The 17,378-nt window shown below is 37.1% G+C and overlaps 2 protein-coding genes across 8 annotated transcripts in view; one reads left to right on the forward strand and one right to left on the reverse strand.

Annotated features, from left to right (window-relative positions):
* The window catches only part of ART3 (ADP-ribosyltransferase 3 (inactive)), a 142,619-nt gene that overhangs the window by 27,651 nt on the left and 97,590 nt on the right, over positions 1–17,378 (forward strand). The gene's annotated exons all lie outside the window — the stretch shown is intronic.
* Positions 9,603–11,771, reverse strand: CXCL11 (C-X-C motif chemokine ligand 11). Of its 2 annotated transcripts, none has more exons than XM_061420510.1 (4): positions 11,462–11,771; positions 10,756–10,882; positions 10,572–10,644; positions 9,603–10,331 (listed from the first exon to the last, which is right to left on the reverse strand). In XM_061420510.1, the coding sequence occupies exons 1-4, from the start codon at positions 11,520–11,522 to the stop codon at positions 10,272–10,274; spliced, it is 321 nt and encodes a 106-aa protein (XP_061276494.1). In that variant the 5' UTR covers positions 11,523–11,771; the 3' UTR covers positions 9,603–10,271. The 2 variants fall into 2 exon arrangements, with proteins under 2 accessions (XP_061276494.1, XP_061276493.1); XM_061420509.1 differs by having other exon boundaries at positions 9,603–10,335; positions 11,462–11,763.

Genomic DNA, 17,378 nt, shown 5'->3' on the forward strand with positions numbered 1-17,378 from the left:
TACAGGAAGATTACCCTTTTGATAAAGTTAAGCAAAACTGAAATTTAATAATATTTTAACTGTGTGTTTATAAATAAAAACTAATTTTAAAAAGGCTTCCCAGGTGGTTCAGTGGTAAAGACTCTTCCTGCTAATGCCGGAGATGCAAGAGACATCGGTTCGATCTTTGGGTTGAGAAGATCCCCTGGAGGAGCAAATGACAAATTGCTCCAGTATTCTTGCCTGGAGAATGCCATGGCCAGAGAAGCCTAGTAGGCTACAGTCATAAAGAGTTAGACATGACTGAGCAGCAGAACACACACAATTTTAAAAAGCAAGGGAGTGATGGTTGCACAATAACATGAATGTACTTAATATTGCTGAACTGAACACTTAAAAATGTTTCAGTTCAGTTCTGTTCAGTCGCTCAGTTGTGTCCAACTCTTTGCGACCCCATGAACTGCAGCACACCAGGCTTCCCTGTCCATCACCAACTCCTGGAGTTCACCCAAACTCACGTCCATCGAGTCGGTGATGCCATCCAGCCATCTCATCCTCTGTCGTCCCCTTCTCTTCCTGCCCCCAGTCCCTCCCAGCATCAGAGTCTTTTCCAATGAGTCAGCTCTTCGCATCAGGTGGCCACAGTACTGGAGTTTCAGCTTTAGCATCATTCCTTCCAAAGAACACCCAGGACTGATCTCCTTTAGAATGGACTGGTTGGATCTCCTTGCAGTCCAAGGGACTCTCAAGAGTCTTCTCCAACACCACAGTTCAAAAGCATCGATTCTTTGGCGCTCAGCTTTCTTCAGTCCACCTCTCACATCCATACATGACCACTGGAAAAACCATAGCCTTGACTAGATGGACCTTTGTTGGCAAAGTAATGTCTCTGCTTTTGAATATGCTATCTAGGTTGGTCATAACTTTCCTTCCAAGGAGTAAGCGTCTTTTAATTTCATGGCTGAAATCACCATCTGCAGTGATTTTGGAGCCCCCCAAAATAAAGTCTGACACTGTTTCCACTGTTTCCCCATCTATTTCCCATGAAGTGATGGGACCAAATGCCATGATCTTAGTTTTCTGAATGTTGAGCTTTAAGCCAACTTTTTCACTCTCCTCTTTCACTTTCATCAAGAGGCTTTTTAGTTCCTCTTCACTTTCTGCCATAAGGGTGGTGTCATCTGCATATCTGAGGTTATTGATATTTTCCCGGCAATCTTGATTCCAGCTTGTGCTTCTTCTAGCCCAGCGTTTCTCATGATGTACTCTGCATAGAAGTTAAATAAGCAGGGTGACAATATACAGCCTTGACGTACTCCTTTTCCTATTTGGAACCAGTCTGTTTTTCCATGTCCAGTTCTAACTGTTGCTTCCTGACCTGCATACAGGTTTCTCAAGAGGCAGGTCAGGTGGTCTGGTATTCCCGTCTCTTTCAGAATTTTCCACAGTTTATTGTGATCCACACAGTCAAAGGCTTTGGCATAGTCAATAAAGTGGAAATAGATGTTTTTCTGGAACTCTTTTGCTTTTTCCATGATCCAGAGGATGTTGGCAATTTGATCTCTGGTTCCTCTGCCTTTTCTAAAACCAGGTTGAACACCTGGAAGTTCACGGTTCACATATTGCTGAAGCCTGGCTTGGAGAATTTTGAGCATTACTTTACTAGTGTGTGATATGTTAGGTTATGTGTATTTTACCACAGTTTTTAAAAAAGCAAGGGAAGAAACAGTTCAGAATAGTGATTGTCTTGGGGTTGGCAAAGGCAAGAGAATAGGATAGGGAAGAAACACATAGTTACATTAAGTTATTAATGTTCTAGTTCTTGATTTGGGTGGTGTGTTCATGGGTCTTCATTTTATTTTATATATATATATGCCTCAGAGGTGACAATGTATGTATCATCAACTACAGTGATTAATCCAAGTCTGTATACCAGTGGTCCACTGAAAAATTAATTGACTATAAAGTTCTCATTTCAGAGAAAGTGTGAGAGTAAGTTTTTATTCCTGGTTCCTCCTTTTGAGAGGACCAGAAGAAATGTGGCATAATTATGCCGCTGCTTTTCTGAGTCATTTCATATATTAAAAATTGGAAGTTTCCAAGATCTCAATTAAATTGTAGCAATGTTTTGACTTAACAGAGTGACTGATGGATTTAAATCATTGTGCTATTCAGAAAGGGACTTGTTCAGTCACTAAGTAGTATCTGACTCTGTGAATCTTATCCAGTGAACTGGCTCTTCACTTTGGGTGGCCAAAGTATTAGAGCTTCCACTTCAGCATCAGTCCTTCCAATGAATATTCAGGGTTGATTTCCTTTAGGATTGACTGGTTTGATCTCCTTGCTGTCCAAGGGATTCTCAAGAGTCTTCTCCAGCATCACAGTTTGAAAGCATCAATTCTTCCAGGGAAGCCCCAGATCACATCTTTATCCATTCATCTGTTGATGGTCATTTAGGTTGCTTCCATGTCTTGGCTATTGAAAATAGTACTGCTGTGAACACTGGGGAGTGTGTATCTTTTTGAATTAGAGTTTTCTCTGGATATATGCCCAGGGGTGGGATTGCTGGACCATGTGGCAGTTCTGTTTTTAGTTTCTTAAGGAACCTCCATATGTTTCTCTGGAGTGATTGTACCAGTTTACTTTCCCAGCAAGAGTGTAAGAGGATTCCCTTTTCTCCATTCTCTCCAGCATTTAGTCTTTGTAGATTTTTTGATGATGACCATTCTGACTGGTGTGAGGTGATACCTCTTTGTAGTTTTCACCTGCATTCTAATAATTAGCAGTCTTGAACATCTTTTCATGTGCTTTTTGGCTGTTTGTTTGTTTTCTTTGGAGAAATATCTTTTCTCCAAAGGTTTTTCTTTGGAGGAAGGTTTTCTGTCTGTCTTTGGATTGAATTGTTTTTCTTTCTTTTTTTTAATATGTTGAGCTGCATGAACTGTGTATTTTGGAGACTAATCCCTTGTCAGTTGCTTTGTTTACAAATATTTTCTCTGATTATGTGGGGTGACTTTTTGTTTTGTTTGTTTCCTTTGCTATGCAAAAAGCTTTTATGTTTAATTAGGTCTCATTTGTTTACTATTGCCTTTATTTTTTATTACTCTAGGAGGTAGATCCAAAAAGATACTGCTGTAACTTATGTCAAAGTGTGTTCTATGTTTTCTTCTGTGAGTTTTATAGTCTGGTCTTACATGTAGGTCTTTAATCCATTTTGAATTTATTTTTGTATATAGTATTAGAGAATATTCTAATTTCATTTTTTAATGTGTAGCTGTCCAGTTTTCTCAGAACCACTTATTGAAGAGACTGTCTTTTCTCCATTGTATAGTCTTGCTTCCTTTGCATAAATTGTCCATAGGTATGTGACTGTATTCTGGACTTTCTATCCTACCCTGTTGATCTGCATTTCGTTTTTTTTTTTTTTTTTGACTGAAATGTCTTTGTTTCACCATCATTCTTTTAAAATTTTTTTTAATTATTATATATATATTTTTACTTTACAGTATTGTATTGGTTTTACCATACATCAACATGCATTCACCATGGGTGTACAGTGTTCCCCATCCTGAACCCTCCTCCCCCTCCCTCCCCATACCATCCCTCTGGGTCATCCCAGTGCACCAGCTCCAAGCTTCCTGTATCCTGCATCGAACTTGGACTGGCGTTTCATTTCTTATATGATATTTTACATGTTTTAGTGCTATTCTCCCAAATCATCCACCCCCCTGCCTCTCCCACAGAGTCAAAAAGACTGTTCTATACATCTGTGTCTCTTTTGCTGTCTCGTATACAGGGTTGTTGTTACCATCTTTCTAAATTCCATATATATGCGTTAGTATACTGTATTGGTGTTTTTCTTTCTGGCTTACTTCACTCTGTATAATAGGCTCCAGTTTCATCCACCTCATTAGAACTGATTCAAATGTATTCTTTTTAATGGCTGAGTAATACTCCATTGTGTATATGTACCACTGCTTTCTTATCCATTCATCTGCTGATGGACATCTAGGTTGCTTCCATGTCCTGGCTATTATAAACAGTGCTGTGATGAACATTGGGGTACACATGTCTCTTTCAATTCTGGTTTCCTCGGTGTGTATGCCCAGCAGTGGGATTGCTGAGTCATATGGCAGTTCTATTTCCAGTTTTTGAAGGAATCTCCACACTGTTCTCCATCATGGCTGTACTAGTTTGCATTCCCACCAACAGTGTAAGAGGGTTCCCTTTTCTCCACATCCTCTCCTGCATTTATTGCTTGTAGACTTTTGGATCGCAGCCATTCTGACTGGCGTGAAATGGTACCTCATTGTGGTTTTGATTTGCATTTCTCTGATAAAGAGTGATGTTGAGCATCTTTTCATGTGTTTGTTAGCCATTTGTATATCTTCTTCGGAGAAATGTCTATTTAGTTCTTTGGCCCATTTTTTGATTGGGTCGTTTATTTTTCTTGAATTGAGCTGCAGGAGTTGCTTGTATATTTTTGAGATTAGTTGTTTGTCAGTTGCTTCATTTGCTATTATTTTCTCCCATTCTGAAGGCTGTCTTTTCACCATGTTTATAGTTTCTTTTGTTGTGCAGAAGCTTTTAATTTTAATTAGATCCCATTTGTTTGTTTGTTTGTTTTTTTTGCTTTTATTTCCAGTATTCTTGGAGGTGGGTCATAGAGGATCCTGCTGTGATGTGTGTGGGAGAGTGTTTTGCCTATGTTCTCCTCTAAGAGTTTTATAGTTTCTGGTCTTATGTTTAGATCTTTAATCCATTTTGAGTTTATTTTGGTGTATGGTGTTAGAAAGTGTTCTAGTTTCATTCTTTTACAAGTGGTTGACCAGTTTTATATTTCTTTTATATTTCTTTTATGGTTTATGGTACCATAGTGTTTTGATTACTATAGCTTTATAGTATAGTCTGAAGTCAGACTATATTTATATTTCTTTTATATTTCTTTTATGGTTTATGGTACCATAGTGTTTTGATTACTATAGCTTTATAGTATAGTCTGAAGTCAGGGAGCCTGATTCCTCCAGCTCCATTTTCTTTCTCAAGATTGCTTTGTCTATTCAGAGTCTTTAGTGTTTCCATATAGATTTAAAAATTCTTTGAAAAATGTCACTGGTGTTTTGTTAGGGATTGCATTGAATCTGTAAATTGCCTTGGGTAGTGTAGTCATTTTGATAATACTGATTCTTCAGTCCAGAAACATGGTATGTCTTTCCATCTGTTTGTGTCATTTTCAGTTTCTATAGTTTTTGGAGTAAAGGTCTTTTGCCCTCTTTGGTAGGTTTATTCATAGATATTTTATCCTTTTTGATATGATGGTAAATAGGACTGTTTCCTTAATTTCTCTTTGTGATCTTTTGTTGTTAGTGTATAGATATGCAACAGACTTACGTATATTAATTTTGTATCCTGCAACTTTATTGAATTCATTGATGAGCTCTAGTAGTTTTCTAGTAGCATCTTTAAGGTTATTTTTGTATAGTATCATGTCATCTGCAAATAGTGACAGTTTACTTCTTCTTTCCAATTTGATTCCTTTTATTTCTTTTTCTTCTCTGATTTCTGTGGCTAGGACTTCTAAAACTATGTTGAACAGAAGTGGTGAGAGAGGACATCCTCTTCTTCCTGATCTTGAGGAAAGGCTTTCCGCTTTTTACCATTGAGTGTGATTTTAGCTGTGGATTTGTCATATATGGCCTTTATTATGATGAGGTAGTTTCCACTCTGTGCCCACTTTCTGGAGAATTTTTATCATAAATGGGTGTTGAATTTTGTCACAATGATTTTTCTACATCTATTGAGATGATCGTATAGTTTTTATTCACCAGTTTTTTCCAGTGTTGTGTGTCATACTGATTTGTGGATATTGAAAAATCCTTGCATCCCTGGCATAAATTCCACTTGATTGTGGTGTCTGATCCTTTTATTGTCTTGTTGGATTCTGTTTGCTATTACTGTGTTGAGGAGTTTTGTGTCTGTGTTCATCAGTGATACTGGCCTGAGCTGCTGCTGCTGCTAAGTCACTTCAGTCATGTGCGACTCTGTTGGACCCCAGAGACGGCAGCCCACCACGCTCCCTCGTCCCTGGGATTCTCCAGGCAAGAACACTGGAGTGGGTTGCCATTTCCTTCTCCAATGCATGAAAGTGAAAAGTGAAAGTAAAGTCACTCAGTCGTGTCCGACTCTTAGCGACCCCATGGACTGCAGCCCACCAGGCTCCTCTGTCCATGGGATTTTCTGGACAAGAGTACTGGAGTGGGGTGCCATTGCCTTCTCTGCATACTGGCCTGTAGTTTTCTTTTTTGTGGTATCTCTGTCTGGTTTTGATATTAAGATAATGGCAGCCTCATAGCATGAGTTTGGAAATGTTCCTTTGCAGGTTTTTGGAATAGTTTCAGATGGATAGGTGTTACCTCTTCTCTAAATGTTTGATAGAAATTGCTGTGAAGTCATCAGGTCCTAGACTTTTGTTTGTTGGGAGTTTTTAAATCACAGTTTAAACTTCAGTTCTTGTTATTGGTCTGTTCATATTTTCTATTTTCTCCTGGTTCAGTCTTAGGAGGTAGTACCTTTCTAAAAATTTGTCTTGTTTCCTTTTATTGTTACATTTTATTTCTATAGGAAGTGATGTTGATTTCATATGTACAGTAGTGAAAATTTGCTTTTTATGAACATGAAAGCAAAATAAAAGTGTTAAGAAGTTGCTGAGAATAATGAAGATTGATCAGAAATATGATAAAAGAAAATTTGTGATGATGGTATGAGAATAACTTGAAGTTTGGGAAATACAGACCTGAGCTGTGGCAACATACTCCTTTTCCCAAGCTTTCCTAGTTCCAGTCAATCTTCTAAGCCATCCCCAGAATTATTTAGAATAACTAGGAAATAACTTAATTAGGGTCCTTATCTTATTCATGAACATTTAATGAATCCCCATTTTATAGATAGTAAAATTCAAGGTTGTTCAGTTAGACATTTGATATCCTTCATCCTCACTTCAACCAAACTAATTTAATTATTATTTTTAAAACTCAACTTATACTTTTCTACCATTATGCATTCCTTCATAATATTCCTTGATGTAAGTTCCTTTCCTTTAGTTTCTATTGCCATTTAGTTATTCCATTCTTAAATATTTATCAAGAATCTGATATCTGCTGGACAGTATACTATGGGCTAGGATTATAGTAACTTTCTTACTGAGGTTGCACTTGTGGAAGAGCATATATTAAGCACAGAAATACTTCTTTATTTGCAACAAATAGTGTCATGAAAAAGTGCAGTGTTCTGAAGACAAATAGGGAAGAAAATGTCATTTAAGCTGAGATGTAAGTGACAAGTAGGAATTAGTTTAATGAAGAAACGGGCTAAGGGAATGGTATGTGTAAAAGTACTAGGACTTCCCTGGTGGCTCAGATGGTAAAGCGTCTGTCTACAAAGCGGGAGACCCGGAGATCCGGGTTTGATCCCTGGGTCTGGAAGATCCCCTGGAGAAGGAAATGGCAATCCAGTACTATAGCCTGGAAAATCCCATGGATGGAGGAGCCTGGTAGGCTACAGTCCATGGGGTCGCTAGGAGTCAGACACGACTGAGTGACTTCACTTTCACTTTTCACTTTCATGCATTGGAGAAGGAAATGGCAACCCACTCCAGTGTTCTTGCCTGGAGAATCCCAGGGATGGGGGAGCCTGGTGGGCTGCTGTCAATGGGGTGGCACAGAGTCGGACACAACTGAAGTGACTTAGCAGCAGCAGCAGCAGCATTTTAATTATGATGATGAGAAAGATTGAGGGCAGGAGGAGATGGAGGTGACAGAGGATGAAATGGTTGGGATGACATCACAGACTCAGTGAGCATGAGTTTGAGCAAACTCTGGGAGGTAGTTAAGGATAGGGAGGTGTGGTGTGCTGTAGTCCATGGGGTCACAAAGAGTCGGACACAACTTAGCGACAGAACAATAACAGCATTAATTCTTTTATGTCTTATTTTGCTGTGAACAAATTTAAGTATTATATTGTTTCCCAATGATAACGTACTGATCCATGCTGCTACTGCTAAGTCGCGTCAGTCGTGTCCGACTCTGTGTGACCCCATAGACGGCAGCCCGCCAGGCTCCCCTGTCCCTGGGATTCTTCAGGCAAGAACATTGGAGTGGGTTGCCATTTCCTTCTCCAATGCATGAAAGTAAAAAGTGAAAGTGAATTCACTCAGTTGTGTCTGACTCTTCGCAACCCCACGGACTGAAGCCCACCAGGGTCCTCTGTCCATGTCCATGGGATTTTCCAGGCAAGAGTACTGGAGTGGGGTGCCATTGCCTTCCCCAACTGATCTATGCTACTTTACTTTAAAAAAAATCAAATTTATAATGTAGCTCTTACTCAGTTTTTTTATTTTCAAAGATATTCTTTAAAAAAAATCACTGTAAATAGTCAAATGTTAGATCCAAGTTTTAAAACTATCCAGGGAATTCTTATAGAAGTCCTCTATCTGTATAGAAATCTATGTAGATTTATGATATATACACACATAGTATTTATGCTGTATATCTATACAGTATACCATAGAATAAATATATGATTCAGGTATTTATTTATTTATATACAGATATTCTGGATAACATTTTTGCTTCTCATTATTGCTTGTAGGCACAGTCAAAAGTTAGTCAGTAGGACTATTGGGTTCTAGGCACCCTACTGTGCTCTTTACTTTTCTGTTCATTCTCTGATCTGTTTTATGGTTGGCTCTTTGATATTGATAAGAAGGATACACAAAAGATGCATTTAAATTGTTCTTTTGTTTTCAAATAAACAAACATAACATGATTTTTGGTAATTCTATAAATATTTTAGTTTTCCCAGTGTATGGATGTCTATCTAAAGAGTGCTGTAACAGCTAACGTTTTTGGATCCACACAGAGAAACCAACTCTGGCTCACTTCAGCGGAAAGAAATTTAATTGGTCGTTGAAAAATTCACAAAAAGACTGAAGAATTGGATTTGGAAAATGTACAAAACCTAAGGGTGCTAGGTGGCAGGAAGGATTATAGCCACAGTCATGCTACAGGGACACGTTAAGGAGTCACCACTATCAGACTTACGCTGTTACTACTGCTGCTTTAAATATATCTTACTGATAGCATCTTTGTGGTGCCTGCTGGAGTTCAAAGTCTAGGGTAGGAATGGTCTTGCTGAGACCTTGTTCTGGCCTCCAGGGAACGCCTTCCTTTGGCTTTTTCCTTTTGGCCTCCCGCCAAAGCTCAAATAAGAAGAAATTTGCCCTGAGTAAGAAAGCAGTTTGAGTGCAGGAAGATCCTTTAACAAAAAGAAAAGAGATAGCTGTCCTTCACAACTACTCATTAAAATATATTTCAAAACAATTCTTTGTGATGACAGGTAGCTGTGTACCTCTTGAATTACAAGATAAAATTGTTTATGGTATCTTATGTTTCTGGAAAACATGTATTTGTTTCTGTTTTAAGGAGGGTTGTGGTAGCTTATTAGAGAAAAATTATTTGATTATTTTCAAAGTGAAACTACCTTAGATATCTCTAAATTTTATAGTACAGGCATGACTAAAAAATAGATATTTTTCTAAGAAAAAGAATCACAGAAAGTAAATGTGGTTGCGAGATATGCACATATTATTTATTTTTCAGTATTTTTCTTTGGTAGACAAAAATATGTCATATTTAAAATGTGTCCAACGTATTAAAGAATGGATAAAACCAAAATTCATGGTTAACACATACATCCTAATTGCTTCAAATATCTCAATGAAAAAACGGTTATTTAAAAAATTCAAAACACCAAAGCTACTCATTTTCTTATGAAATATTTGCACTCTTAACCAGTTACCATTAGTTTATAATTGTTTTCATAGTACATTTCATGAATTACAGCCTTCTTTATAAAATAAGATGATGTTTAAGGACTTTCTCCATAAATATATATATATATATAAAACTTCTGGGAAAAGGAATATGAATTGACATAAAAATTATCTAAGGAATGATTATTATACACATGGATGCTTTGACTTATGTGTCATGGTGTTAATTCTAGTAATAATAATATATTGTAATATGAAATACAGGTCAGGTATAGACAGATAATTTCTAGAGACAGAAGTGCATTCATAGCCATAGCAAAATAGTTAAAAGTGTCAAATCTCCTGGAGAGTTTCCTAACCTAGAAATGTGTGAATGTTCATTGCAGCCGTCAGGAGAAAGTCAGTTTCCTTACTGCAGAGTTCTTATCTTTTCAGTAGTCACAGTTACACTTGTTCTAGGTTTTCAGATCCTCTTTTCCAGGATTTCATATATTTTTATATTTTTCAGAATTCTTTCTTTGAACTTTCTGTAATGAGAAAATGAGAATTTTACAGACTTGGACGTTCTTGTTTCCTAGTGATTTAAGAGTTGATATGCAAAAATGTGTAGCAGGAAAGGAAAGTCAATCATAACCAGAGATCTCTTATCAGAACACTTCACACAGGATCATAACAAAACCATTCTGCAGTTGTCAATTTTTTTTCCCAAAAGATTTGTCTTGGATAAAGCAGATTATAAAATAGAAGTAATCTGGTAACCTACCTTGATAATAGCTTTCGCTTGCTTTGCCTTGGGATTTAAGCATCTTTGTCCTTTATGTGTTTTCAGGGTGATACTGTTAAGGGAAGGTCCAAAACAGTCTTAAATTTTCAATGGAAAAACATAACAAAAACAACACAAAAAAGCTCCCCCCGCCACTATTATCTTCACCACGTCCATTACTTACATCACTTCTGTTTTGTCACAGTTATTAGTTGGGTAAATTATAGAGACTTTCTCAATATCTGCCACTTTGACTGCTTTTACTCCAGGGCCTATGCAAAGACACCGTCCCCCTTTGAACATAGGGAAACCTAGAACAGATCACAGCATCAGTTACTAATACATTTGATTGCAGCAGTGGGCTCTGTTTTATAACCTTGATGAAGAATGTGAGCCAAGTTTTTAGTGAGACTAGAATAGTAATTTGACAAATAGCACTCAACACTGCTGTTACTAGGGAAGAACTTAAGAAGTGACAGTTTTCTCTTTGAATTTGTAAGCAAACTATTAAAAAATAAAGAGAAAAATAAAAGAAGTTTATTAGAGATCAAGCTTATTTGCCTATTGCTTTTATGCTCAAGAACTTTTCCAGAAAGCAAATAACATTATCTCTTAAAATCTTCTTGGCTGACGTTTAAAACTGTTCCTAAAGGCTCTTGCCAGATTTTGTAGCTAAATAAATTCTGTTAAATGTATCATTTCTAGTTTCAGTTAAACATTTCCAATATTCTCTGCCAAAGCTGTAGCAACTGCTAATGTTTGAGGGTAAATAAAAATTCACTGTATACTTTGAGATAAAAGTGAACGAAAAGACATTTGAACCATTAGAAAAGACATTTGAAGCATTAGAAAAGACATTTATAGGTTGAGAAATAAAAGGTACCGTATACCTTGAACAATTGCAGCACATAATATCACAGTCAGGACTATAGCCATGCCCTTCACACTCATGCTTGTTGCTGCTGCTTTGGCTTTGATATTCTTCTTGGAGGGAGGAGAAAAGCAGATCGTGTAAGAGAATTCTTTCAGGCATATATAAGGCACTTTATACACCAGCAGTCCTCTCTTTTGGCAAGAGGAATTTCCCTCCTTGAGTCATGTTCCTTTCTTCCAAGAGATTCTATTTTGTTCATCTGCCGTTCCTTCCTTTCGTTACAGTATTGAAAGTAATATGAATGTGAAAGCACTTTGTAGACAGTAAAGAGCTATATAGAGTATTCCCAGATGGGAACCAGCCTTCCAGTAGCATTTCCTAGAAATGTATTTGTTTATTGGACTACCCTGGGCAGTGAATTCTGATTGCCATTCATTCTTCCATTTAGGAAGATTGTCTTCTGATTTTCAGTCCTTTCACCTCCATCCTTCTCAGAACTATATAAAAGAACATTCTTTAAAACAAATTATACTTTTGCTTTTAAGTCCAAACTTTTGAATGGGAGGCCTATTTTTGTTTGACATCAAATGACATTTTATTTCAACTTATTTTTTTTTACTATAATTTATAATTTATTTATTTATAATTTTTGACTATATGTCTGAAGAAGTCTTCTAAAGACTTGTACTTCTGAATTTATATCCATTTATTTTTGCATGTTTAACAGTTTTTGCATATATGTATTTCTCAAGCATTATTGTTTAGTACATAAAGTTGTGTGAATTGTGGATTTTTAAAAAACGGTTCTTTATTTATTTTTTTCAAAAAAAAAGTCACCTATTTTATTTTAAATTATAGTTATGAACATACAGAGAAATTTTGTAATCTATGGATGACTTTTTAAAAAACCTAAAGCACTGAGAAGAATATAAAGCTTCCCCATACACTCCTCTAATATTCATCAGTGAAATAACTACCTGTTTTTAAGGTAACATAACAACCAATTACTCTTGACAAATCATTTATACAGAACACCTGAACACCTGTGCTAAGACATTCACTAGCAAATCATTATTCAAAGGTTATGATTTTTTAAAATCTAAATAAATACACCTTGCTGTTGTAAAAGTGCTCTTTAATTGCAGGGCTTTTTTTCCCTTCAAGTTCTGAAACAGTTTTATGGCACACCACTCCCTTCTCCACACCCCCCAACTCCCCTGAATAATTGCTATGTTCACTGCCAACATTATAACCATTTTTTTGAGTCTAAAGTACCCATATTTAAGTGGCAGTAAAGAACAAATACTCAGCCTTTCTAAACTTGCTTTTGCAATCAAGGCTGAAAGAAAAATATTAAGTTTTCCACATTTTTCCTCTGTAATCTTCCTGGAATAAAATTAAAAGCTTCTGCACAACAAAAGAAACTATAGGCAAGGTGAAAAGACAGCCTTCAGAATGGGAGAAAAATAATAGCAAATGAAGCAACTGACAAACAACTAATCTCAAAAATATACAAACAACTCCTGCAGCTCAATTCCAGAAAAATAAATGACCCAATCAAATATGGGCCAAAGAACTAAATAGGCATTTCTCCGAAGAAGACATACAAATGGCTAACAAACATGAAAAAAATCTCAACGTCACTCATTATCAGAAAAATGCAAATCAAAACCCCAGTGAGGTACCATTGTATGCCAGTCAGAATGGCTGCGATCCAAAAGTCTACAAGCAATAAATGCAGGAGAGGATGTGGAGAAAAGGGAACCCTCTTACACTGTTGGTGGGAATGCAAACTAGTACAGCCACTATGGAGAACAGTGTGGAGATTCCTTCAAAAACTGGAAATAGAACTGCCATATGACTCAGCAATCCCACTGCTGGGCATACACACCAAGGAAACCAGAACTGAAAGAGATATGTGTACCCCAATGTCCATCACAGCACTGTTTATAGTAGCCAGGACATGGAAGCAACCTAGATGTCCATCAGCAGATGAATGGATAAAGAAAGCAGTGGTACATATACACAATGGAGTATTACTCAGCCATTAAAAAGAATACATTTGAATCAGTTCTAATGAGGTGGATGAAACTGGAGCCTATTATACAGAGTGAAGTAAGCCAGAAAGAAAAACACCAATACAGTATACTAACGCATATATATGGAATTTAGAAAGATGGTAACGACAACCCTGTATGCGAGACAGCAAAAGAGACACAGATGTATAGAACAGTCTTTTGGACTCTGTGGGGGGCGGGGGGAATGATTTGGGAGAATGGCATTAAAACATGTATAATATTATAAAAAAGTAAAGATATAGTATCAACATTATTTTATAAATCAAGGCAGATTAAAGAACAGCTAGAGAAGTCAACTTCTCTAAATTATTTGGTTAGAAATATGCTTTCATTTTCTTGTGTGCACAGTTTTATAGAATACTAGTGATACTACTATTTTTAAATGAGTTGGGAAAAAAAAAACTACAAGCAACTGAAATGGGGATATGGTATTTTTTTCAGCTCTTCTGTGGAGTAAATTAGTTTTGATTATACTCCTAACTTGTTTGCCATGATTGATACCCATGTGGTCTATTATTTCCTTCAAAATTATCTATTTATAAACAGTTGTTTTTAAAAAACGGTTCTTTCTCATGCTGTGTTTGTATTTCTTAGATTCTACTTTGATATAACCCTGTTTTCTTTTTATCTTTACCGTTTCCTCCTAAGGGGCTTCCCTGGTAGCTCAGCAGGTAAAGAATCCACCTGCAATTCAGGAGTCCCTGGTTCAATTCCTGGGTTGGGAAGATCCCCTGGAGAAGGGGTAGGCTACCCACTCCAGTATTCTTGGGCTTCTCTGGTGGCTTAGCTGGTAAATAATCCACCTCCAAAGTGGGAGACCGGGGTTCCATCCCTGGGTTGGGAAGATCCCCCGGAGAAGGGAACAGCTACCTACTCTAGTATTCTGGCCTGGAGAATTGCATGGACTGTGTAGTCCATGTGGTAGTAAAGAATCGACCAGACTGAGTGACCGTCACTTTCACTTCACTTTCCTCTTAAGCTTTCTAAATCTATTTGTTTTAAATGTCTTTTGCAAAAACTTAAAATATCATATCAAAGGGATTTTTAATAGGTGAATGTAATTATTTACTATGTAATTGGTAGAAGGCAATGGCAACCCACTCCAGTACTCTTGCCTGGAAAATCCCGTGGACGGAGGAGCTTGGTAGGCTGCAGTCCATGGGGTCGTGAAGAGTCGGACACAACTGAGTGACTTCACTTTTCACTTTCATGCATTGGAGAAGGAAATGGCAACCCACTCCAGTGTTCTTGCCTGGAGAATCCCAGGGATGGGGAGCCTGGTGGGCTGCCGTCTCTGGGGTCGCACAGAGTTGGACACGACTGAAGTGACTTAGCAACAGTAGCAGCAGCAAGCTTTATAAAATGCTTCCTTGATGTTTCTTTTCTTTCTTTATGTTTCCTGTGATTTCTTTCTAACTTTAAATATATATTTTTTTAACATTTTCTTATGTGATTTGGACAGAGTGTTTTGTGTTCTGCTAGTAATCCTAATTTTTTTTTAACCTGACTTTTTCTGGTAATTTACATCACCCGTAAATAGAATCTTCTGGTTCCTCTGTTTGTAAGGTGAGAAAAATCACTGTAATTTTCAAACCTTTCTTCCTATTTCCTAGTTTTGTATTTTCAGATGGTTATTTCACATTATTCAACTTCTTTTTTGGGAATTATCGTTACATTTTATTCTGAAATCACATACTTATTTAGATGTGTGTGTCTTAGTCACTCAGTCATGTCCGACTCTTTGTGACCCCATGGACTGGAGCCTACGAGTCTCCTGTGTCCATGGAGTTCTCCAAGCAAGAATACTGGAGTGGGTTGCCATTCCCTTCTCCAAGGGATCTTCCCAACCCAGGGGTCAAACCCAGTTAGTTCTCCTGCATTGCAGGCAGATTCTTTACCATCTCAGCCAACAGGTCCTACATTTATCAATCATTCAAGTCTTTAAAACCTCTTAGTCTTTATTTTAATTAATCTCAGAGTGGTTGGAATATTATTTCTCTTTCTCATTCATTCATTTAACATTTTTCTCACAGGAAAACAAAGTAAAAGGAATATGTTCTTGGATTTCATAAATCCTTATCGATTATTTTTTCTTCAAGTTCTTAGGTAATACGTAGAACCAAAATTATGCAGAGTTGGTTTCGTGCTCTAACCTTTTTACTTCTTTTTTTGAGCTATACAAAAAAAGTAAACTTAATTAGACTCTGGCAGGTACTAATATGGATGCTTTCTCCTTCCTTCACACTATTTCCCTTTTTACTGCCTTTTCCTCCCAGGGTCCCTGCCTTAAAGATTACTGGAAAGCACCACCCCATTCTATAGTATCAATAGTTCATTGTTCATTCATTCATTGGACAAATATTTATTTTATTACATGCCTAGCACTCTTTTGAGTATTGAAGATAGAGCAGTGGACAAAACCAAGTTCCTTCTTGTGTCTTTAAAGTTTTGCAGTGTTCTAATTTATTGTAGAAGGCAGTCTGCCTAATTTCAAATGTGTTCTTTAAATGTGTCTTTAACCCTATGACTTTTTATGACCTAAACACTTTCTATTATCACATGAGGAGGATTAATTCTTTGAGAACATCCCCTTCTCTAGTGAGTTTGAGAGATCCCTCTTATTTCTGTCATATAATATAGTTCCTTTAAGATGGAATGTACTTTCCTCAGCTTTCCTGAATCCTTTCCTTAAGTTTTGATATCTTCATAAAGTTTTCTTTAATACCTTGATTTCTTCTGGCTTTATAGCATTTACTGTCTTGTCTAGCTTTATCTAGAAGTATAATGATTAACCACATACTTAATTTTAAATATTCTAGTAGCCACATTTAAAACATTTTTTTTCTCTTTATTTTTTTGGCCTTGTTGTGCAGCTTATGTGGTCTAGTACTCTGACCAGGGATTGAACTCAGGTCTCTTCCAGTGGAAGTACAGAGTCCTAACCACTGGTGCTGTGCTCAGTTGCTTCTGTCGTGTCCGACTCGTTGTGACCCATGGACTGTAGCCCGCCAGGCTCCCCTGTCCATGGGATTCTCCAGGCAAGAATACCGAAGTGGGTTGCCGTGCCCTCCTCCAGGGGAAGTTCCCGACTCAGGATTGAACCCATATCTCTGGTATCTCCTGCATTGCAGTCAGGTTCTTTACTCACTGAACCACAGGACTGCCAGATTATTATCTTTAGTAGCTACATTTAAGGAGTAAAAGGAAATAGGTGACATTAATTTTAATAATATTTTTATTTTAAAACATGAAAGATTATCATTTCAAGGTGTAACCATTATAAAATCATTAAGATTTTAATTTTTTTAGTACTATTATTTATTTTTAAATATAAATCTATTTATTTTAACTGGAGGCTAATTACTTTACAATATTGTATTGATTTTGCCATACATCAATATGCATCTGCCATGGGTGTACACGTGTTCCCCATCCTGAACCCCACTCCCACCTCCCTCCGCATACCATCCCTCTGGGTCATCCCAGTGCACCAGCCCCAAGCATCCAGTATCATGCATCGAACCTGGACTGGTGATTTGTTTCATATATGATATTCTACATGTTTCAATGCCATTCTCCCAAATTATCCCACCCTCTCCCTCTCCCACAGAGTCCAAAAGACTGTTCTATACATGTGTCTCTTTTTCTGTCTCTCATACAGGGTTATCGTTATCATCTTTCTAAATTCCATATATAGGTGTTAGTATACTGTATTGGTGTTTTTCTTTCTGGCTTCACTCTGTATAATAGGCTCCAGTTTCATCCACCTCATTAGAACTGATTCAAATGTATTCTTTTTAATGGCTGAGTAATACTCTATTGTGTACTACACTTTTAAATTGGACTAACCACATT

Source organism: Bos javanicus, chromosome 6, assembly GCF_032452875.1.
Source record: "Bos javanicus breed banteng chromosome 6, ARS-OSU_banteng_1.0, whole genome shotgun sequence".
In the NCBI taxonomy this organism is placed as follows: domain Eukaryota; kingdom Metazoa; phylum Chordata; class Mammalia; order Artiodactyla; family Bovidae; genus Bos; species Bos javanicus.

What these genes read in the sequence shown, in the direction of transcription:
- CXCL11 (XM_061420510.1), bottom strand. Translation starts at nt 11,522, where the DNA reads ATGAGTGTGAAGGGCATGGCTATAGTCCTGACTGTGATATTATGTGCT. An exon ending in ATGTGCTGCAATTGTTCAAG is followed by an intron (nt 10,883 to 11,461) that starts GTATACGGTACC and finishes GATCTGTTCTAG; the next exon opens with GTTTCCCTATGTTCAAAGGG. An exon ending in AAGCGAAAGCTATTATCAAG is followed by an intron (nt 10,332 to 10,571) that starts GTAGGTTACCAG and finishes CATTACAGAAAG; the next exon opens with TTCAAAGAAAGAATTCTGAA.